This window comes from Neodiprion lecontei, chromosome 6 (genome assembly GCF_021901455.1).
Source record: "Neodiprion lecontei isolate iyNeoLeco1 chromosome 6, iyNeoLeco1.1, whole genome shotgun sequence".
NCBI classification, from domain to species: Eukaryota; Metazoa; Arthropoda; class Insecta; order Hymenoptera; family Diprionidae; genus Neodiprion; species Neodiprion lecontei.
In genome coordinates this window covers 24109529-24131942 of record NC_060265.1, presented here as the reverse complement: position 1 = coordinate 24131942, position 22414 = coordinate 24109529, and the positions used below count along the sequence as shown (strand labels likewise).

Genomic DNA, 22414 nt, shown 5'->3' with positions numbered 1-22414 from the left:
TCCATACCAGTTACAACAAACGGATATTGCCGATAAGCGATGAAATAATTTTTATAAGCTTAAAGACTTGCACGGATTTCATGCACAACAAATTGCACATCGGCGGTGTTGTAAACATTTGAAACTGTGCGTACACGGTGAGATTTACTTGTTGAGTAAACAAGAATCCAATATACACCACTTTCCACGAAATGAAAATATTGCAACAATTTTTACCATGAATTTCCCGATACCGTGACGTTGACAACCTCGCCTTGGACTCGTCGGCGAGTCCATCGAACGGACCCGCGTAACGGAAGCAGGCGGCGAGAGTTTGAAATGTAATTAAGCCCGTCAATGCGTGTTCCGGCTGACGAGCTTTGGCGAAAGCCAACGGAGTGAGCTTTCGGCGCACGGCTAATTGTAATAAACAAAAAGTCCCCGCGTACCTCCGGTAATTCCGGGCGCAAGGGCGGACAGACGCGTCTTGAATTAATCGTCGTCGGTACGAAACTCCGAACAACCTCAAACACACGCGATACAGGTGTAGGTACTGTAACCCACCGTGTTACAAGCGGAGAACTCAGGGTGGTCCCTCGTGTCCTGGGGCATAGGAATCCTTGTCGAGTCGCGGCCGGCCCTACGTCGTAATAACAGCACATACGAAGGGCTGCCCGACGCCGTTTAATCATACTACGAAATATAATTCAATACCGAACGCCGTTTCTCCGGGGAAAACTGAAAGCCGGAGGGGTGGCAGGCCGGGGGCACTAAAAATGACGGAGGTCCAACCTTCGACCCGGGTTGAACCACCCTCGGTGTTTTCCCACCGACACCGCGGGTGCAGGCGTGGTTATAACGCGGTTTTGGTCAATTTCCAATCTACGTAAATTACAGACACCAAATACCCGTTAACGCTCAGGGAATTTACCATTCTCTACCTGTTATTCAATCGTCCCTTGTGCGTCAAACGTTCCCCGTTTCTAAAATCGAGACCGACTGAGGTGACGAAATCCGCCCCACGACCGAACGCAAAAATTTATGTGTTCTTGAGTTAATTAATCGTCATTCTCGGCTACGATGACGTCTTCGATCGATTGTTGTTTCGTTTAAATTATAACAAATCGCAAAAGTTTATCTTATCGATGGCACTTTGTTCTCAAATATTTTCCTGCGTACGGTGAAAAAATTTATGGTGTTTCCAAAAATGATGAATGTCCAAAAATGAAGAAAACAAAAACGTCACAAATTCTAGCACACGTGCCTGACATCAACCTGACACTTTCCTCATATTTCTCGACGTTTCAGCGAATTTCAGAATTTCCATGAGAACTAAACACCGTCCAGGCGACTGTTTCCATTCTTCTTCTGCTTGAACATCCACCGTTTTGGATAGCTGAAAAAAACCAGAGTCGGAAACTGGTAGAATTGCCGCGCTCCGACCAAGAGTTCCCGGAATCATGCAGAAGTACGCTGCAGCAAATCGATGAGCGTCAGTTCTGAATCTCGTTGTTTGCCGTCTACGAGGAAACGCGCACATCTATATGCCCCATAAACTGGAAAAATATATCCACACGGGAGGAACCGGCCGCGGCATGTGAGCAAAGAAACGTTTCGGGCTCCTGAAATGTGGTAATAAAGATATAAGGTGGCATTTTATAGGCTCCGCGGGCTGCTGTTAGGTCAGAAAGCCAAGGCATAACGGCCAGAGAGCCCCTCGGGCTAGCAATGATGGCTCTGAACGAACCGTAGAACCGTCGATGATTGGTGACGGTTTCACTTTGGTTCTTTGGCTCTTCCCTCAGTTTCGCTCCCATCTACGTTGACTTTATCCATGACCTGCACAGCCGCGTCATTGCCACATTTGTGTTATTCTTCGTTTACAATTTTTCTAATTTGCACCCTCTGTTACACGGCTGCATACGGCACACGATAGTGAGCAAATATGACTAGGAATACAATTTTTCGGCAATTCGTGACGCTTTTTCTCCTCGACGTAATTTTCATACCTCGTATGTACACAGGCGATATAGGGAAGAAAAATGTCGCGGATTTTCGCGGTTTCCGGTACGATTTTCAAAGATTTCTTTGTCTCGGTTTGATGACGTCACAAAGTATGAGGTAACCAATCATTTTCCGGATGCGTACCCCTTTATACGATGCCTTTATGGAACGGCATTAGCCGCAATTTTCCTTACGTCGACATATTTTATGACCAAGATAACTCTTTTCCACGGCGTTTATTGGGGATCACTGAGGAACGGGCTTCCTGGTCTTATTCATTTTTTCTCTCCTCTCAGCTCCCGGTCTCGTTCTTTCTTTGTTCTCTTTCCTCTTTGGTACCAATTCTTCCTCCCCCTCTCCCTCTCATTCTCTTCATCATTTTTCTCATACAAATCTAGGCAATCTCGGGAGACATTTTGCCGATTTAAATTCGCGGGCACAACGGTAATCCTTCGAGATTTCACCAGACACACACGGAAATTTCTTGCTTCCCTTGATATTATCCGTCTGCAGGCAAACGCGCACTTCGGTATATCCGATACGGCCGCGTTTCTCTGAAGGTAACTATATCCTTTGCAAGGTAACCCCATACCTCGTTACGTTTCTAGAATTTCATCTCTCGAAAGAAGTAAAAAATCTGTAATAATAATATACAGGACTAGACCATTTTCGCGAGTCAAGTGTCAGTTCCGTAGGTTCGAATGTCACGTTCCGATTTCAAAGGCCCGCTCGGATTCATTATTGAAAAGTAATACAACTACTGAAGACGGATGCCAGAGAAAAAAAACTCGAGCTTGAATCTGATACAAAAATTGATCAAGTCGTTATACATTGGCGCCGCGAGCGAATGCTGAGGGGTTGGATATATAATACGATACGCTTTTGTAGGGAGCCGCAACAGCTGTTGCCGGAGGATCACATTCGCGAGATAAACGCCATTTTTTTTTTCGTAAAAAGTCATCGCGAAATTATTGCGATCAAAAAATTGAGAGACACGTTCGTTAATTGAGAAGCAAAAGGCAAATTGATTGCACGGCGATGCTTCGGCGCGAAGAGCGAACGATCCGTTCAAGTGCGGAGTTGCGTATACGCAACTAAAAGTATAAAGCAAAGTAATCTAACGTAATAAAGATATATTAGATTTCCTCCCCTCTCTTTCGCAAGCCGCCATTTTAAACTCGTTTCCGGAAAATCTGAGTTTGAGAACCTCAGCCCTTATACTTGTCCTCCGTAATGGTAAGTTGAAAAATTGCCTTCAAGAATTATTTTTTCAATATTACCACGAGGCCGCGGCACAGCTGTGCTCCCGCGTTGTAGGTACCATTTGCTCTTGGGCCATTGTTGTTGCTTTTGCTGCAAGAGGAAGCCGCTGGTGTGTGGAGGTATATCTAACTTGATGCGCGATACGATAAATTATAAAGAATGTTTCACAAGCTAAAGGGTGCCCGTGTGCCTCGAGACTAACCTAGCCCAAATAGACCAAACCAAACCCTAAGGTCGGCGATTTATCGACAGACTTTTTGAACCGCAACAAATCTTCGCAACTTCCAGCCGCGGCTACCTCGCGTATTTTCTTTTTGTACAATTTAATCTATAATCTTATACTTCCTGCATGTGACTCGAGACCGGAAGGATTTCGGTCGTAAATAGATGAGCAAATACATCGCAACTTGTTAAACAGACCGTGTTATATACCCTGATAAAGAACGTGTACAAGTGGGTGAGTACCTATATCTGCAGGTAAGGAAAAATTTTATATACTTCATAAAGTTTTAAGCTCCGTTTCAACAACGTCAAAATTACAACGTCAACTTTAGAACTATCGGCGAGATGTTCCCATTGAAACTTTCAAAACGCTTGCGCTTTGGAGTGATAGATTTATACAGGGGGAGAGAGAGAGAGAGAGAGAAAGAGAAAGTAGCCACATCTGAGTCAGCTTAAGATTAATAAAATCAGGTAACGGGATAGATGATGAATTCACTTCTAACCCAAGTTTAAGCTCCTAGCGGTATCGCTAAGCAATGGAATTGGAAATAAAAATGACAACGCTATCGCTTATTCTTAATTTTTCATTTTTCCGTTGTGCACTCGACTAGATTTCTGGTAATAGACGAGCCTCGTGTTAACCGTCATGTTTGTTATAACGTGTCTTCCCGTTCGGCTCTCCAGTTCCGCAACACAATGCGGAAGCTGTTCTCGAACCGCGTCAAAAATTAATCAAAGTGGTTAAATACGTAAGCGCTGGAAATTCAAGGACTTCAAAATTAATTATAAACGGCTGGTAGAGGGGTCGCTCCTCTATTTGACATTGTTTGGCTTCTCTATGAGCTCTATTCATGCAAGATTCCATCACCCCGCGTTGCTTCTGAGACGTTCTCCGGGGTTTCGATTCGAAACTTCAAAGGTAGCACTTACGACCGAGCCGACGACGAACGATCGAGCTTATTATTAATTAGCCGTCTTTGCGGCTTTACGGGTCCATTCGTAAGGTGGTCCGTTGGTTGATTCGACTCAAACACCATACCAACCAAGTATTACCGGCCACGAAACATTAATTCAGTCTCGTTTGACGGTTAGTGATTAAGCCGCTTTCACCTGCCTGCAAGAGGGTAAGCATGGCTCCAGCTTTGTTTACCACTTATCCCAGGTTATTTATCGACTCACCTCCGACACGATGCACGACATCGGTATAAAATGAAAAATAATTTATACCCATTGTGATATTCCCGTATGTGGTTACTTACGCCAGTTTCTAGATAGTCTGGTGAAACCCAGAGTGTCACGTTTCGGGTACAGACGGGATACTGTTTCGTTTGTGAAAAGTGGAAAGTCAACTGCTCCGTCAAAGTCTCGACTCAAGCCCAATCGACCATAACTTCACGGAGTACGAACAGCGATTGACTTCCTGACCACACCTCGATATTGATTAAATTCAACTTGGGAAACAGTATATCGGTAGAATTTCGTGAATGCGACCGAAGTTAAATTTTACACGCAGTGAGTACCTCAGATATAACTTTGGTTGTCTACTTGCCGGCGAAGCGTCAGTCGCACCGTTCACCTACACGGAATCCTCCCGGTATAAGTCCGGTATTTTTCGTGTTAAAATTCCAACATTCTGAAACTCCGTTTCGTTATTAATTTCTACCGTTAATCTGAAAACTGAATTATGATCAAGTGAGAAGTATTCACGGGTGTACGGTACATAGTGTAACAAAATCAATATTTGTTAGTTTCAAATGTCATCTTAAGCTGGTGTGGATGTACAGGATGAGCAAAACGTGAGCAGCGGCATGCAATACCCTAGATAATCAAGAACCAGGATTAACTAATTGGTGCGCGACGCGTCAGGTTCCCTGCGGTAAACTGCGCCCATTTACATCTCAGGAAATGGTCGCTGTGTGAAAATCGTTACTAATGACGCCACAAAACCTCTGGATGTTGCATATGCATGAAATCTCTCTCTCTCTCTCTCCCTCTCCCTCTCCCTCTCCCTCTCCCTCTCCCTCTCCCTCTCCCTCTCCCTCTCCCTCTCCCTCTCCCTCTCTCTCTCTCTCTCTCTCCCCCTCTCTCTGCAAGTCTGTAAGTACTGCCTGCACGCTTTCATTTCGCACCTCCTTTTCCGAGCTTTTTCTGCCTCTTTCTGCCTTCGGGCCTTTTTATTTGCAGACCCCTTGCACGCTTTTTCTTGCAAGTCACCTCTGGCTTGCTTATCTCCACGTCCAGCTGCCTCTCTCACGCCCTTGCTGCACTTTTCTGGTTTGGATTTTTGGGCTACCTGGGTCTACCTAACCTGCACCTATCATCTGTCACCGGCTTTTTTTCTGCGCATGCCTGGGTCTGTTTACTTCTCCATCTCCCTCTGGCTGGGTCTCTCTCTATAGCCTGACTGTGGCAGTTGTGGCTGTTTACTGTTTACCTCTCTATCTCCGTCTGGCTGGGTTTCTCTCTATAGCCTGACTTTGGCAGTTGTGGCTCCATCCGCCGGTTTTATCGGCACCGTCGCTTTCTCTTGCCCCGCCGCCGCTTGCTCGTCCAGCCGATAAGATAAGGTAGGGAACTTCCACTCCTCGGCAGCCGGCCCAGTTGTCATGTGTCCTGCCAGACTCTGCGCTGGCTGTAACAAGCCGGTCCTTGACGCCATCTACTGCGCCCAATGCAATTCCTACTATCATCGAAGTTGTCTAAAGATTAAGGCAACCCGCACTGGCACCCTTCGTTGCTGCCGTGACACTCACTTGCAGCAGGTGCAAAATATGGAGATTGCTCAACTACCACCGTCCTCGCCTTCCGTTCCCGTGCTCGGCTCTAGCTCCGTCTTAGGCTCGCAGCCTTCCCTTTCGGCTGCTCCTACTGCCTCTGGATCTCTCCTTACCCCGGCCGTTACGTCTCACACCACGCTTCTCGAGGAAATGATGCGTCGGATCGACAGCAGATTTGACGACATTGGAGGCCGCCTCGATGGCATTGATGATCGTCTTGGCCCATTGACTGTTATGCAAGAGCAAATCGACAGAAATGCAGCCCGCTTACAAGATCTCGAGCACCAAAACCGCACCCTCTCTGAGAGACTCGATGAGTTGCAGACAGCCGTCGCTGACCTTCATTGTCACCAGGCTGCTGGTCAACAGGAACTGCGGCGTGCCTCCGCCCGGCTCTGTGAGGCGGAGCTCATTATTTCAGGGGTTCCCTGCCCATCCCCTGACGGCACTCGCGCAGTCATTCTGCAGGTTGCAGCCTCCCTCGGCGTTACTCTGGGAGACGAGGACGTCCTATCCTCGCGCTTCCTAGTCCCACGATCCCGTGCCCGCCGGGGTGATGCTCCGCTGCCAGTTATCGCCAGGCTCCGCTCTCGCGACTTGTGTCTCCGGCTCATTGCTGCCAAGAAGGCACACGGGATTCTCCGCACCTCCGATCTTCTCCCCCGGCGCACCACTCCTCCGCTTATCATAAATGTGAACGTGGCTCTCCCAGGTGATGTCTACAAACTTCTTGTTGCAACCCGTACTGTGGCCAAAGCTAGAGGATTTAAATATGTCTGGCATAGCGATGGTGTTGTTTTGCTGAAGTCCAGGGACGGCGAGCGTACTCGGCGTATACGCACAGTTCAAGATCTCGAGGCACTTGAGGTCGAGTCTCCCTCCGCCTCTCCCGGCGGTGGCTCTGATGCCTCTCCTTCCCGCTCAGGTCCCTCTGGCTGTCAACCTAGGCCCGGTTCCGTGCGTGGCCGTACTTTGCAACCACCCTTCTATCGTGGCTCGCGTGGTTCCACCCGCGATACACCAAGGGATGCCGTCGTCTCGCATCCGCCTCCTCTAGCTGAATGTGAGGTGCCACAGGAGGCGCGCACCAGCCCCTCCTCTGCCCACTCATCGCCTCTGTGACTTGGAACCCCGAGGTTACCGCCTGCGCCTGGATGTTCACGCTCCTCGCTCCAGATCTGCCATATTAACGCCAACTCCATCCGTGGCCACATGGACTATCTCCGCTACCATTTCGCCGCCTCCCCATACCACGTCGTCGCCGTTAGCGAGTCCTGGCTTCACACTGAAGTCTCCGACTCTTCAGTCGCTTTACCCGGTTTCTCCATCCTCCGAAATGATCGTGCTGGTAAAGTGGGCGGTGGGGTTGCTCTGTACCTCCGTAACCCACTGCGTGGACGTATCCTCGCGGCATCTCCGCCTCTATACTCTGCTCTTCCTGAGTACCTCGTGGCCGAAGTCAAAGCTCCTGGTCTGTCCCCACTTCTGGTCTCGGTAGTCTATCGCCCGCCAAAGACGGCCAACCTGGCCCTATTCGAGTCGGATTTTGACCTATACTCACCCGGTTACGCTCTCTCTATTGTCCTCGGCGATTTTAACGCGAATCAGCTCGCTGACTCCTACGAGGCTGATAACATTCGCTCATTTTGTCAGTCACACGCGCTTCACCTGGTGCCCTTCATGGCCACTCATCACACATCCACTGCTGACTCTCTTCTGGATCTCTGTCTCGTTAGTGACCCTGACGCTGTCGCTGACTTTGGACAATCGGAGACCCCCTTCATTGCTGGGCACGACCTAATTTACGTGACCCTTGCAATGCCCGCTCCCTCTAACCAGCGGCTTATCACCTCGCGCTCCTATCGTAACTTCTCAACTGAGGAGTTTGCCCGCTCTCTTGACTCCATGAATTGGGACTGCTTCTTTCCACCTGCCTCCGCTGATGAGCTGCTACAGCGTCTCCAGGGTAATCTCACCACCGCCTTGGACCTACTGGCACCCACCCGCACATTTCTCTCCAAGCGTCGCGCCCCGCCCTGGATCACCCCTGACCTGCGGGCCCTTGAGCGAGAGAGAGATGCTTTCTACCGACGGTACAAGCGCACTCGCAACGGGACTGATCTTCTCTCCTACTGCGGCTCCCGCGATGCCCTCCACAGACGCATCTCTGCGGCCCGCACCGCCTTCTATGCCGACCGGTTGTCTAATGCCTCCGGCTCCCGGGCCCTCTGGAATGAGCTTCGATCCCTCGGGCTAGCCTCCTCCCAGATTAGCGACTGTGCCGGGTTCACTCTAGATGAACTAAATGTCCATTTCGCGGCGGTCTCTTGCCGTCCTGGAGCATCTCAGGAGGTCGAGGAGTTCTTTCGCGGCCTACCCCCGCCTAGTTATGATGACACCTTATTCTACTTCGCCAACGTGTCTCCGGCTGCCCTTCACAGTGCGATCTTTCACTTCTCGTCTCAATCCCGGGGGGTTGATGACCTCTCACTCCGCAACATTAAGGACGCCCTTCCGGCCATTTTTCCATTCCTGCTGCTTCTCGTCAACCAGTCCCTCAACTCCGGTGTTTTCCCGGCGTCTTGGAAGAAGGCCCGTATCATCCCGTTGGCTAAGGTCAAGTCTCCCACCTCTCTCCAGCAGATGCGTCCCATCGCGAATTTATGCCTTTTGTCTAAGGTGCTTGAGCGTGTCGTGCTCCTTCAGATGCTGACTTATCTGGAGAGCCGCTCTCTGCTCGACTCTCGACAGTCCGGTTTCCGCCCGGGCCTTAGCACGCAAACTGCCCTTCTCAAGCTCGCTGACGATGTGCGTCGCGGCGTCAACGACCGCCTGGTCACTATCGTCGTACTTTTCGATTTCAGTAAGGCGTTCGACTCCATCCCTCACGCCTTGCTTCTCGCCAAGCTCCTGGCGCTCGGCTTCTCACAGCACGCCTTGACCTGGACATCTAGTTACCTCCGAGGCCGCTCGCAGGCAGTGGTTGGCCCTTCTGGGGAACTTTCCTCCTGGGCATCACTTGATCAAGGAGTCCCCCAGGGCTCCGTTCTGGGTCCACTGCTCTTCGTTGCTTTCATCAACGACATCGCACACGCTCTTCGTCACACCGAACACCTGTTATACGCCGACGATTTACAAGTTTACCTTCAGTGCCCTGCAGCTGAGGTTCCGGAGGCCATTGCGCGCTTAAATCTCGACGTTGCAGCGGTCCAGGAGTGGTCTCGTGCTAACTCCCTCTCTCTCAACGCCTCCAAGACCCAGGCCATCATTCTCGGTAGCTCCTCGTTTGTCACTAGACTTAATGCTACGCCTCTTCCGCCAGTGGTAGTCAATGGAGTTCCTGTTCCCTTCTCTCGCACCGTGCGGAACTTGGGGCTAATTTTCGACAGCTCGCTCTCCTGGACCCCCCACGTTGATGCTGTGTCTGGGCGAGTGCACTTCGCTCTCCGCCAGCTTTCTGCCTCCCGTAAACTGCTCACTTTCTCCCTGCGCAACTACCTCGTAACGGCCTTGATCTTCCCGCTCCTGGATTACTGCTCAGTAGTCTTTAATGATATTCCTGGCGTACTTAACACCCGCCTGCAACGTCTACTCAACTGCTGTACCCGCTTTGTTTGCGGGGCTGCTAGAGATGAGCACATCACTCCTCACCGTCGCGCTCTTGGTTGGCTCTCTGTGCGTGATCGCAGACTCTACTTTCTTGGTAGTCTGCTCTTTGGCGTCCTACACACCGGCGCGCCAGACTATATGCGTGCCCTCTTTGTCGCTCGCCCTGCCAGCGCACCTGGATCCAGCAGGCTCGTGAGGGGTAGCCACATTGTCCCTCGTTTCGTCACCGAGACCTACCGCAGGTCCTTCGCGGTTTCCGGTATCCTCTTCTGGGAGTCTCTCCCTCAGGAACTGCGTGAGTCTTCCTCAGTCACCGTTTTCCGCTCTTGCCTTCGACAGTATCTGTTCGATACGGAATTTGACAGGACGTAGTCCCCCCCCCAACCTTATCTCGCCTGACATCTTCTCCGTCCCTGGCATAGCTGGTTCTGGTTTCCTCGTCTCGTCCTCCTGTAGCTTAAGTTACATTAGGTTTCCTAGATTTAAGCACTCTGTATCTTTTTCTTTCCACATCTAATTCTGTAACTATCTCTGTATCTTTTCTGTTCACACTCTGTCTTTGTCTAGTCTACCTGCATGTTTTCACTGTAAATGCAGGTAGTCCTGTTCTTGTCCAACATTGTCATGGACAAATAAACAAATCTATCTATCTATCTATCCCTCTCCCTCTCCCGCTCCCTCTCCCTCTCCCTCTCCCTCTCCCTCTCCCTCTCCCTCTCCCTCTCCCTCTCCCTCTCCCTCTCCCTCTCCCTCTCCCTCTCCCTCTCCCTCTCCCTCTCCCTCTCCCTCTCCCTCTCCCTCTCCCTCTTCGATCTGTGAACGTTTCAATCGCACGCTGAAAGGTAAAATGTGGACACGGTTCAGCATGCAAGGAAGCTTCAAGTGGCTCGATATCTTATCTGATTTGGTTTCGGCTTACAACAACACCAAACACCGAACCATAAGAATGAAACCGTCGGATGTCACCGTTGCAAACGAGAGGCTGTTATTACGTCAGGCGTACGGAGGGCTTCGAGCGATACCTACCATATCGGCAAAATTCAAATCTGGCGACAAAGTTCGAATCAGCAAATTCAAAAATGTCTTCGAGAAAGGTTACACTCCCAATTGGACGACTGAAATATTCACGATAAGTCGAGTGGAAAATACTCATCCTGTGACGTACAAGCTCAAAGACTACCGAGATCAACCCATCGCTGGTGGTTTCTACGAACAAGAGCTCCTCAAGGTTAAGCATCCGGATATCTATCTGGTGGAGAAGGTGCTCAAGAAGCGTGGAAGAAAAATATACGTTAAATGGTTAGGTTTTGACAGTACACACAACAGTTGGATAAACGAATCGGACATGTAACTTTTGAATAAATGAATTTTTTTGTAAAAAGGTATGTGTCTCTTTATTTCATACCCGACACATGACAAGTATGCATCTTTGTTTTTTTAGACAATCAACAGACATATGCATCGTTGTACAAATTTTTTTTTATACTTCGGAGCGTTCTTATTAACCATCCTACATAATAATATTTTATACATCATGGTACAGTTGAAAAAATTAAGCTCTACATAATAATACATCATGGTACAGTTATAAATTAAGTCCTACACAGATTACGGTAATTTATAAAGCTACGGTGCAGGCTTGTAACCCCACGGAAGCGTATCGGTCGTGTTTTGAAACACGATCCGCTTGTCGTCATTCCAGCTCAGTGCTACTTTCTGCTGTTCTACGGTATATACCTCATGCTTTCGACTCATGATCAAATGCTGATTTGAGGATAGATTTTCACGTTTCAACGCACAGTCCAAATAATCGTTGAAGGTTGTTTTTCTTAACGCTGATCCTCTAACACCTTTGGCACGTTTGTTGTCTTTTTCATCTCCCAAGACTCGGAATGCGTACAATTTAGCTCGTAACCCTACAAATTCCGACATGATTTTCCCGTTATTCTCGTCTTTCATCAAGCCGAGAACTTTTTTGTTTGCTCGAGGTATTCCGTAAACGTTGTCAAGAGGATAATCCGACGTGTCGAATTTGTGCAAGTCCTCCTTCATGTGTTCGTATATGTCGGGGACGGTAAAATTGTAAATCAAACTGTCGGTATCCGTGTACATTAATTTTGCTCGGTTGCCAAATTTCTGCTTAATGTAATTGTAATGAAAATCATAGATGTATGTTTTAGATAGATCCAGGATGGAAAAACCTGCATACAATGGTTTATTCAATTTGACTTTCGTCTTATTCATTTCGACGATAACCATCTCTTTGTCGAAAACGGTGCAGCTGTGAGAATTAGGCTTGGCTATGGTAGCTCTCGCACCGTACCGTCCATCCCATTCGGTGATCAATCGAACATCTCTGTACTTTCGCACGTTTTCCATAGTTTTACCAAAAACTGCGTTGTTCATTAGCTTGTAAAAATTTTTCTCAAATTCGTTGTCAGATTTTTTTCGCAAATCGGTATTCAAATCTATATGTATATTTTTTGAGCCACGGGGTTTGCCTGAATTTGAGAACTCTGTGAATTTGAAGTAATTTTAAGCCTAATTGTAAGCATTGTTTCAAAACGCTGTAGTGAACAACGTAGTTTTTCTTGGAAAATAGCGTGGGCGTCAATTTTGACTGTTTATTGGTCGAAATCGGAGGTACATAGTGCTCCGGACACAATGGTAAATCCTTATGAGTTTCATGCAGTTCCGCAGGATATTCCAAATCTACCTCCAGCACGTAACCAAACTCTACATCGTCCGAGATGGTAAGAACGTCGCATTGTCTGAAGTCTGATACCCATTCGAAGGAACTGTATGGCAGAGCAAAGCTCATAGCTGCACCGTACAAATTATTAACGTCAAAGTACATGAGATAAGATTCTTCGATCTCAGGATCGAATTCCTCTCCCATGTACCTGTTGTTGACCTTTGCATATCTGTTCGAACACTGTGATACACCACCACGAATACCTTTTTCGATAAACATAACCATGTCTATGTCGGTGAGAAGCTCGAGTTCGATGTCTGTACATTTTAACATTGCATCAAACGACAGACCGGGCGCTGTGTAGTAATGTAACGGATCCAGTTTGTACGTCATCCAACAATTCTGTCGAAAATTTTGAAAAACGTCAGCCAGTAAAAACACGTCCGTCTGTAAATACAAGTCCGAATACTCTCCCAAAGTTTGGACGTTAAAAGTTTGCCATACGTCGCACGCGTGTGCGTAATCGTCGTCTGATATATTCCGGTCGTTTAATTTTGAATAAAACTGTTCTTTGGCTGGTAAATGTTTCTCCTCGAGCTTCTCCCAACTGTCTATGTATTCGTACGGGAAGACACCTTTCCTAGTCAATAACCGAAATTTGTTCAAGCTACTGCAGAATTTACGTGTTATTGTTTTTCGGCAATCGTCCAGATACGATGATAATTTATCGAGGCTGCTAGGCATGAAATGGTACGAATCTATGAAACGGAACGTTACATCCGTTCCCTTAACGAATTTAGTGAAGGAAATGTACTTTTCTTTGTTGACAGGTAATATTTTAACAGTACCTTCGAATGACGTACCCAGGGCTTTGATCAGAAAATGCGAATCGTAACCCGAAAGATTGTGGAATATCACTGGGATGGTGTGCGAATTTTGGTAATTTAGATTACAGCTGCGGTGAGCAGCACCACGGTACTTTCCCGTGAAATGACAGTGATCCCGATGTTTCACGTCTGTGGGCGTAAACGGTTTTTCACAAATATGACAGACCGCCGACAAATCAAATTCGTTGATCTGATTGAAATTTAGTGGTTCCATCGGTACAACAGTCTTGTAATATCCCTCTAACGAAAGTGCCAATTCCTTTAACTCGTTTACAAACCATTGGATGCAAGTTTCTCCGCGATTAATTTTGAATTCTGAAAGCGAATCATCAAACGCACAATGCAGATAGTAAGCTATACTATACGGAAGATGCTTCTGATAAATTGTTCTATTTTCCCCAAAACTTTCATGTGTGGGCTGCAGTAAACATTCTAGATCTGCGTAAACGCAGAACGGAACGGTTTCTTTGTGCTTGAAATTTTTAAATTTGAGAATCTTGTCCTCTTCTGTTGGCAAGATAACTTTGGTTTTATTCAAATTCATGCAATCTACATTGTGCTTGATCAAACACCTTTCAGATTGGAAGTGTGATAGACACCTATCGCACAACCATGTACGACATTTATGTTTAGAAATTTGGGAACGTGTCAGCCGTGATAAATTCCGAATCCATGCAAAATGATGTGTTACATTCTTTTCAATATTTTCCATACTATCATCGTCATCGTCGTCGTTTTCAGACTCTATTACTAAAAGATGGATTGTAGACTTATCAGACTTGTTTCGACTCAAATAAATGGGTACAATTTCACTACGCTTTTGTTTTTCCGCACTATCTATACCGTAAACGTTAATTGAGAGTTTGTTAAGTTTCTCAAATTTTGGAATCCGGTCTAAAAACATTGGAAAATGCAAACCTCCGTATTGTAGCACTGAGCTGAAATGTGGATACGAAGTGATTTCGCTGGGATTGTTGTTGGCTGGAAAGAGGGCTGCGGTGACCGACCAGAGAAAGCAATACGCGTCTCCGTCGCGGATGTTGACGACAGCCTTCTTATCTTGAATATCTTTGGGTAGTGGTGTGTATGTGAACACACCGCCTCGCAGTGGCACGTACTTGTTGATATTTACAGTCAAATTGATTATTTCGGTCAGCGACCAACCAGAGTCTCTCTCTTGAAAATCTTCCACCTTGGCCAACACTTTTTGCTTTACGTTCTCTTCGAACCACCCGTGTATGTCAGCTGGCTGGAGGATGATTTGGTTTCTGGTGTTAAAATATTTCATTTCCTCAACATGTTCAGCGTTTTTCGTTATATTGAATTTACAACACAAGACACAGTTTGCCTTTAAACTTCCCACTTTTCGTAGCATTTTCTTCAGTCTTGCAACGACGAGGTGTTTCGCATCTTCCAAAAACCTGTTCAAATCTTTATGCCGCAGATTGATAATGGCTCCCGTTCGAATTCGACTCTCGAAAGCTGTCTCCAAATCTTCCCACCGTACTCGATCGCTTCTTCGTCGGCTTCGTAATCCGTCACCCACTTTTTGAAATTGTTGAAATTTGACTGTCAACGATTTCAGAATTCCAATTGTAGTCAAAATTCTTGTCTTCTCCCCGATCGTTGAGGCGTTGTTGCGTAAGATTTTATTCAAAAGCCTGGTATTTTGGGTTCCGAATCGAATCCATTTTGCAATTTCTGCCGGTGACGATTTTTCAGATAAAATCTTGAACGTCGTTTCCATAATTTGTATTAATTTCAAACACTTTTCGGAATCCATGTTTCTTCTTCTTTCGATCACACACACTTGACAAAGATAGAGTTGCGAAGCTTCCTCTAGAATGATCGCTCTACGCTGACCCGGTCTCTTTTATGCTAATTGCGATGTCATCATCCGGTCGATTAACGTAAAAGAATGTATTCGAAGTACGTGGAAAATATTGTTTTTCACCTGGAGCAAACTATTGGCTTACAATAAATTCTATTAATATTTTTTTCGAATGTGAAATTTCCGCTCTGGGGGTAAACTATTAGCGTGAAAGTTTACGGATCGTCATCGGCATTCCCTGTCTATCTAATTGCGATGTCACCATCCGGTCGATTAACGTAAAAGAATGTATTCGAAGTACGTGGAAAATATTATTTTTCGCCTGGGGCAAACTATTGGTTATATATCAAAAAAAATCATGGCCGCCGTCAAAATGGCCGCTATCACAAAATCAAAATTGCCGCCATCAAAAATGGCCGCCGTCAAAATGGCCGCCATCACAAAATCAAAATTACCGCCATCGAAAAAATCATGGCCGCCATCAAAAATGGCCGCCGTCAAAATGGCCGTCATCACAAAATCAAAATTGCCGCCATCGAAAAAATCATGGCCGCCATCAAAAATGGCCGCCGTCAAAATGGCCGTCATCACAAAATCAAAATTGCCGCCATCGAAAAAATCAAAATGGCCGCCATCAAAAATGGCCGCCGTCAAAATGGCCGTCATCACAAAATCAAAATTGCCGCTATCGAAAAAATCAAAATGGCCGCCATCAAAAAAATCAAAAATGGCTGCCGTCGAAATGACCGCTATTTTCAAAATGACCGCCGTGGGCACATCAGCCGGTGACGTAACAGGCGGACTGGTCGGCTTGGTCGGTAAAGAAGGTGTTTCTATCCAGAACCCCCCTTGCTTATCTACTATCGTTCATGCATTATCCACTGTGATCGCCGCGATCTGACTTCCGGCGTGACATCAACGGATGGGGGCAGGGAGTAGATCCTTCACTTCGTGTTGTCGAATTCATAAGGCAGCAACTCAAAAATATTTTCAAGTAAGTAGTTTGAATTTGGGTGAGAAATAAGTGTATTCTTAGAGTCTCGAGATAAAAAGTAGTTTCACTATAATCAGATCAATATTGAATACTAATTTGGGTAGTTCTTCAAGATCCAGAGAAGTTGAAAACAATTATAATAATGTCTAGCGAATCAAATAATACGTTAACAGAACACGAAATTTTCACCGATGACAAAGCAGTTTATCGTGTTTGTTTCGGCAAGGTATCGAATAGTTAAATGTGTGTCTCGCGACACTCAAAATCGTCCTCGCACATGTACGCACACTCGCGTGCAATGTTTACTTGCCGTCTCTGCGTCAAATCTCGCCGCTTGCCCGTGTCGCGACTCAAAACCCATCAGCTGTATCTCATGTATTGTCTACTATCTCGAAATCATGTATGTGTATAATCTATGTGTTCTCTCGCTCTGTAAAATCTTCACTCTCTGTAACGTTCTCTTGCGATACGGTCTGTATCGCCGCATCAAAACCAATAAAATTCTCGGTTACCATTAATCATCATCTCTCTCCATCTCAACATCACTTTCGTTTCATTCACGCTCGTTCTCATCACTAATTCGCGGATCCCACGTCGATGATCCATATCTTTTTGCCTTCTCTCTAAACAGTGTTCTAATAGGTTAACCTTGGTCTGAAATATTTTTCTCCATTATAGAATCGATTGAAACTTGTTTAGAAAAGTTCATTTATCATGAATTTTCATCAAAATTTATAGCCCACTAGTAGGTAATTGGCTTGCTAATTAGTGAATATTTTCAGAAGGATGTCGGCACTCATTTTGGACAAACGTCATTTCGAAAGAAAATACCCGCAACTTGTCCTATTGAAAGAGTGGGTCCGACAAAACATCGACGAGAAGCCAAAGATGGACGCCGACACACTACGATACATTGTAAAAAGAGTGTTGAAACACACCGGCCGTCACGGGTCGCTGACGGTCGAGACCCTTCACGACTTTTTTATTTCCGCCGGCGGTTTCCGCCAATTTTTGGCGACGGCGACGTATCTACAAAACGAAGCGGCGGCCCTCGCCGTTTACCACATACGGTAAGCACTGATACATGGAACGTGTTCGGAAATCGACTGACAGCGCCAACTCACAATTAATTGATACTTTTCAATGAATTTAATGACGTACCCGGAAATTCTGTAGAGATACATTTTCATATGTTATTCGTGACAATTTTCTGAGTCGATTGACATATCTCTCATCCGCAGGGGAATTATTTACAAGTCAGCCTAATTTTTGGGCTAGATTGATTAGACTATCAGAGGAATGGAAAGGTATCGAGATTGATCCAATCTTGGTTTTTCTGTCTTTAGAATACAAAATGTTTTGCCGCGGGATCGCCTGATGACGGTCACTTTGCAGAAGGCAGAGCGATTGGCGAATCGTTTATTTGCGGCGCGTCTGCAGAGTGACCGTCGTTCGGAGGCCTACCTGGCGCTCTGGGCCGCCGCTGACTACGAGAAGGCGGCGCGGGACGTCGAACGTCTGAATTTTACTGCCGAAGACAGCGAGGCAGTAAAAGAATATCTCCGCCATTGTGTGTGAGTAGGAATTTATTGATCATTCTTATACGGCGTATATCACCGACTACGGAACAGTTGGAACAGGCAGCCGGGGTCAATGTTAGGCAGCAGCAAATGATATTAGGTAAATGATGTCGGTCCGAATAAAAGTTACGACTGTATCGTGCAATTGAAAGAAGAACACGAAGTACAATTTTAATGTTTGAGGGAGGACCATACTGAGACTCAAAACTTTCACATTTTTCGTCATATCGAAATTTCACTTTGATTATCTGAAAGTACTCGGAGAGCCTGAGAAATTAGGTGGTTAAACTTGAAGATCTGTTCGAAATTACAGAAAATACGTCGTAGAACATGGTATAACATTACCTAACTTCAAAATGTTTCCAGCGCATTGAATACAATATACATTCGTTCAATTATCCTGACAGAACAAGAAAAGTGTGAGAGATAATCAGAAGACGGGAGAATTCTGTGGATCACCATTCGGATGCGCTGATCCATAAAAGTGTCGCCGTGATCCAGACGATTTCGGAAACCCTCCGCGACCGGGAGGTGGCGGTCGCGAATCAGGAGAGAGAGGTAACAAAGCGAGAGACCCTTCTTCTATGGGCCGTCATTGGTGAAGACCTCCAGGAGGAGTCGGCGGCAGAGGAGGCGGAGGAGGAGGTGGGCGCGAGAGTGGACCAGGGGAGGGAAGTCGCCGCGGAGGGGCGAGTTGAGGTGGCGGGGGCGGTTGCGAAGGGGGGGGTGGCGCCAGGGGAGATGGAGGCAGCGGGGGGGGGTGGGGGTAGCCGGGCCGAGCGGCGTTAAAAAACGAAAACGCGGTGCTTGGGTGGAGGCGTACAATGTGGACGACCGTGTGGAATACCAAAATAGGGAAGAACCCTTCGCCCCGGGTAGGGTCGCGGTCGTCCACAGGTCGCCCAACAATAATTACCTCACCGTCTTAGCAGAAGGCGACGAGAATGTGACAATAAAAATAAGAAAAAGGGGAAACGTACGTAAATACGGAAAATGAACAATTCATTTATTTCTTCGTTAGAACATGGTATAACATTACCTAACTTCAAAATGTTACCAGCGCATTGAATACAATATACATTCGTTCAATTATCCTGACAGAACAAGAAAAGTGCGAGAGATAATCAGAAGACGGGAGAATTCTGTGGATCACCATTCGGATGCGCTGATCCATAAAAGTGTCGCCGTGATCCAGACGATTTCGGAAACCCTCCGCGACCGGGAGGTGGCGGTCGCGAATCAGGAGAGAGAGGTAACAAAGCGAGAGACCCTTCTTCTACGGGCCGTCATTGGTGAAGACCTCCAGGAGGAGTCGGCGGCAGAGGAGGCGGAGGAGGAGGTGGGCGCGAGAGTGGACCAGGGGAGGGAAGTCGCCGCGGAGGGGCGAGTTGAGGTGGCGGGGGCGGTTGCGAAGGGGGGGGTGGCAGCAGGGGAGATGGAGGCAGCGGGGGGGGGGTGGGGGTAGCCGGGCCGAGCGGCGTTAAAAAACGAAAACGCGGTGCTTGGGTGGAGGCGTACAATGTGGACGACCGTGTGGAATACCAAAATAGGGAAGAACCCTTCGCCCCGGGTAGGGTCGCGGTCGTCCACAGGTCGCCCAACAATAATTACCTCACCGTCTTAGCAGAAGGCGACGAGAATGTGACAATAAAAATAAGAAAAAGGGGAAACGTACGTAAATACGGAAAATGAACAATTCATTTATTTCTTCGTTAATTTATTTATTCATTTATTTATTTATGTAGTCATTTACTTATTCATTTTTTTTTTTTACGTATTCATTTATTTATTTATTTATTTATTCATTTACTTATTCATTTATTTTTTTACTTATTTATTTATTTATGTATTCATTTACTCATTCATTTTTTTTTTTACTTGTTCATTTGTTTATTCATTTATACACTTATTTATTCATTCATTTATTCATTTATTTATTCATTTATTTTTTTACTTATTTATTTATTCATTTATTTATTTATTTATTATATATTTATTTATTTACTCATTCATTTATACACTTATTTATTTATTTTGTTTTGGTCGTTTGACCAGAGTTCTTCTCTAACTTCAATCGGAATGGGATGAGTGAGTGAGAGGGTAAATAAATAAATAACACAATTTCACGGGAAAGACAAGACGCTTGCTTCGGCATAAAAACCCTCACGATGCAGAGGGAAAAGCCGAAGCAAGACCAGTGTTTATTAACTGCCAATCAGATCATCATAAAACAGGATAATACAGCCGCTGGTGCGTTCCTTGTCAACCAGATTGAATGATCATTCAATGATCTTAAGGGACAACACCACTGTGACAGCTTCAAAAAATCAATATTTTTTCAAATCCCTATGTACTTCTCTTCAAAATATCATATTATTAACGAAAACACTCGGTATTTTTTTTCAGATCGACTTTGAAGACAGTTCTGCTGCGTGCCGCGAATCACTGCAGAAGCAACGGCACCTGACGCGGGAGCTTCCCCAGCGCCACCATAGGGCGTGAAAATTTTAAAAAAATTTGTTATGTATCTTTAATAAACAACGAACAAAACAAAAAAAAAATTTTGGAAATATCTCTTTTTTTTCCCACAAAAAAAAATTCTTGAAAAACGGCAACAAAAACAGGGGGTCACAGTGGTGTTGTCCCTTAAGCCAACTTATCTAAGTCTCCATGAGAAACCGTGCTCCGCAACTTCCACGCACTCGTGGAAGCAGGGAGTGGGGAGCGTCAAGGTAGCCCAATGCCGTGCAAACAGCGGTCCCGACGTCTCGGGAACCAACGCTGAAGCAATGACGCTCGCCCAGGGAGACGCGACACCCCCGGCCCAACCGGAGGGTGAACCACGTCTCCCCCGACCGTGTTAAACGGATAAATCTTAAAACTACGCGAGACGAAATAATCGACGCGCGTGTCTAAGGAGAACCTAACACGTCCTACCTATTCGAGCGCTCGAGACTAACTAACTTGCGCTGCGCCCTCACCGGCCAAGCGAACGTACGTAACTGCCGATTCGAGTATCGGCTCACGAATTTCTGACGTGGGCAATAAGTACGTAATTTGAATTACTCTAACGTTGAACTACTCGTCATGTGGAATAAGAAAGTAAATCTACTGTTGTGACTCTTTAGTCACCTTATACGTGGTAAATAGGTGCAACATACAAATATAACGAAACTAAAGTATTGCTATGATAAATTTACAAAACTAATATAATAATAATAAAGTGGCGCGAACATCCCGCCCGCCTTCGTCCAACAGACGAATCCTCAGGCCTCCGACATTGCCCTACGCCCTTTGCCGCCATCTTCGAGGTGCAGCCGGCATAGACGAAAGATGGGCCGCCGTAGAGTGGTAGTTGCGGTTTCAATCGTGACCACCCTTACAAGGCCATCCGTAACCGGGTGGAGTTTGATCATTCTTCCTAGAGGCTACTTCTAGTCTCGTTCAAATACACTTTTATTTATTCTCTGATTCATGACGCTTTACAATCTGGCGCACACACTGTTGAGTGAGTGTTCTCGTACTCGAATCTCCCGCGCCTGCGTGCGCAGGTCTCTGGGAGTGTACGCCATGTTTGACAGATTGTGTGGAGAGTGAGAGAGCGTGAGAGTCACCGCGGCGGAAGCCGAGTTTAGTCGAGTACTTCCGGATGACGTGTAAGCAACGTGCTATAACCCAGTATTCAAAGAGTTTTCGATTACATCTGTAGTCATCGTGTTTTTTATTACCCTCGAGAGATTTCCCAAACCTGAACTGCAAAATAAAATTAACAAAACACACGTGTCGGATTCAGTCGTTCTACTAGATCGCAATTCCTCAAAATACTCGAATCCAAGCCACTGAAACTGTCAATTATTTCTTTCTGAGATTCCGATAACCCGAAGTGATAATCAATCCGATCCATGTAATCCAATCAAATCAGACGCCGGAATCCCGGCTCGGACTCACGGACACCCAGTATCCCCGCCGAAGGGAACCAGACGCCGCCCCATGTGCACCCAGGACCACTCGCGTCCAACTCCGAATCGACCGATTTTCTCCCTTACGCCGTGACTGCCTAGAAACCAATATTTACACCACCGCTCCGAGAGGAAAGTCAACCCCCTCATCAATAACCAACTGCGAAAGCGTGCGGATGGCCAGATATGGGGCACAAGTCGTCCCGCACGCGACAGCATTCAAACGGTAATCAACAGGACCGGCGTCAGCGATCGTCGCCCACACACCCCTCTGCAGATCCCGGTCCTCGCGCACGACCAGAGCCCGCCGGAACACCCTCACCATGTCCACGATAAACGCAAAACGGTATTTTCGCCAATTTGAGAGGATCAATGACAGATCGCTCTGGAGGGGGGGTCCTGACCACAAAAAGTTATTCAGGCAGTGCCCTTCGCGAGTTGTCCGAGAGGCATCAAACACAACGCGAAGTTTCCATTTGTCACCTGAAGCCTGAATCACTGCGTGATGTGGAAGGTACCACGCGTCCTCGCACCGTATTTCTAAGGCCGGGACTCGAGTCATATGTCCCAGGCGTTCGTAGTCCCTCATGCAGCTACCGTATGCCTCAGCCAAT

At 46.6% G+C, this 22414-nt stretch overlaps 2 protein-coding genes across 3 annotated transcripts in view; one reads left to right on the top strand and one right to left on the bottom strand.

The window, feature by feature from the left end:
- Nucleotides 1-22414, bottom strand: part of LOC107221613 — a 200643-nt gene that overhangs the window by 169410 nt on the left and 8819 nt on the right. Inside the window, exon 1 of one of the 2 annotated variants that reach the window (XM_046743628.1) lies at nucleotides 16033-16051. The exons of the other annotated variant lie outside the window; for it this stretch is intronic. The gene's annotated coding sequence lies outside the window, so the exon portion shown is untranslated. Of the gene's footprint in view, nucleotides 1-16032; nucleotides 16052-22414 lie in introns of those variants that run through there. 2 annotated transcript variants of the gene reach the window in all.
- On the top strand, nucleotides 16079-17711 carry LOC124295112. The gene is made up of 3 exons (XM_046743641.1): nucleotides 16079-16261; nucleotides 17044-17331; nucleotides 17608-17711. Exons 1-3 carry the CDS (start codon nucleotides 16190-16192, stop codon nucleotides 17704-17706), a joined length of 459 nt encoding a protein of 152 aa, XP_046599597.1. The 5' UTR covers nucleotides 16079-16189; the 3' UTR covers nucleotides 17707-17711.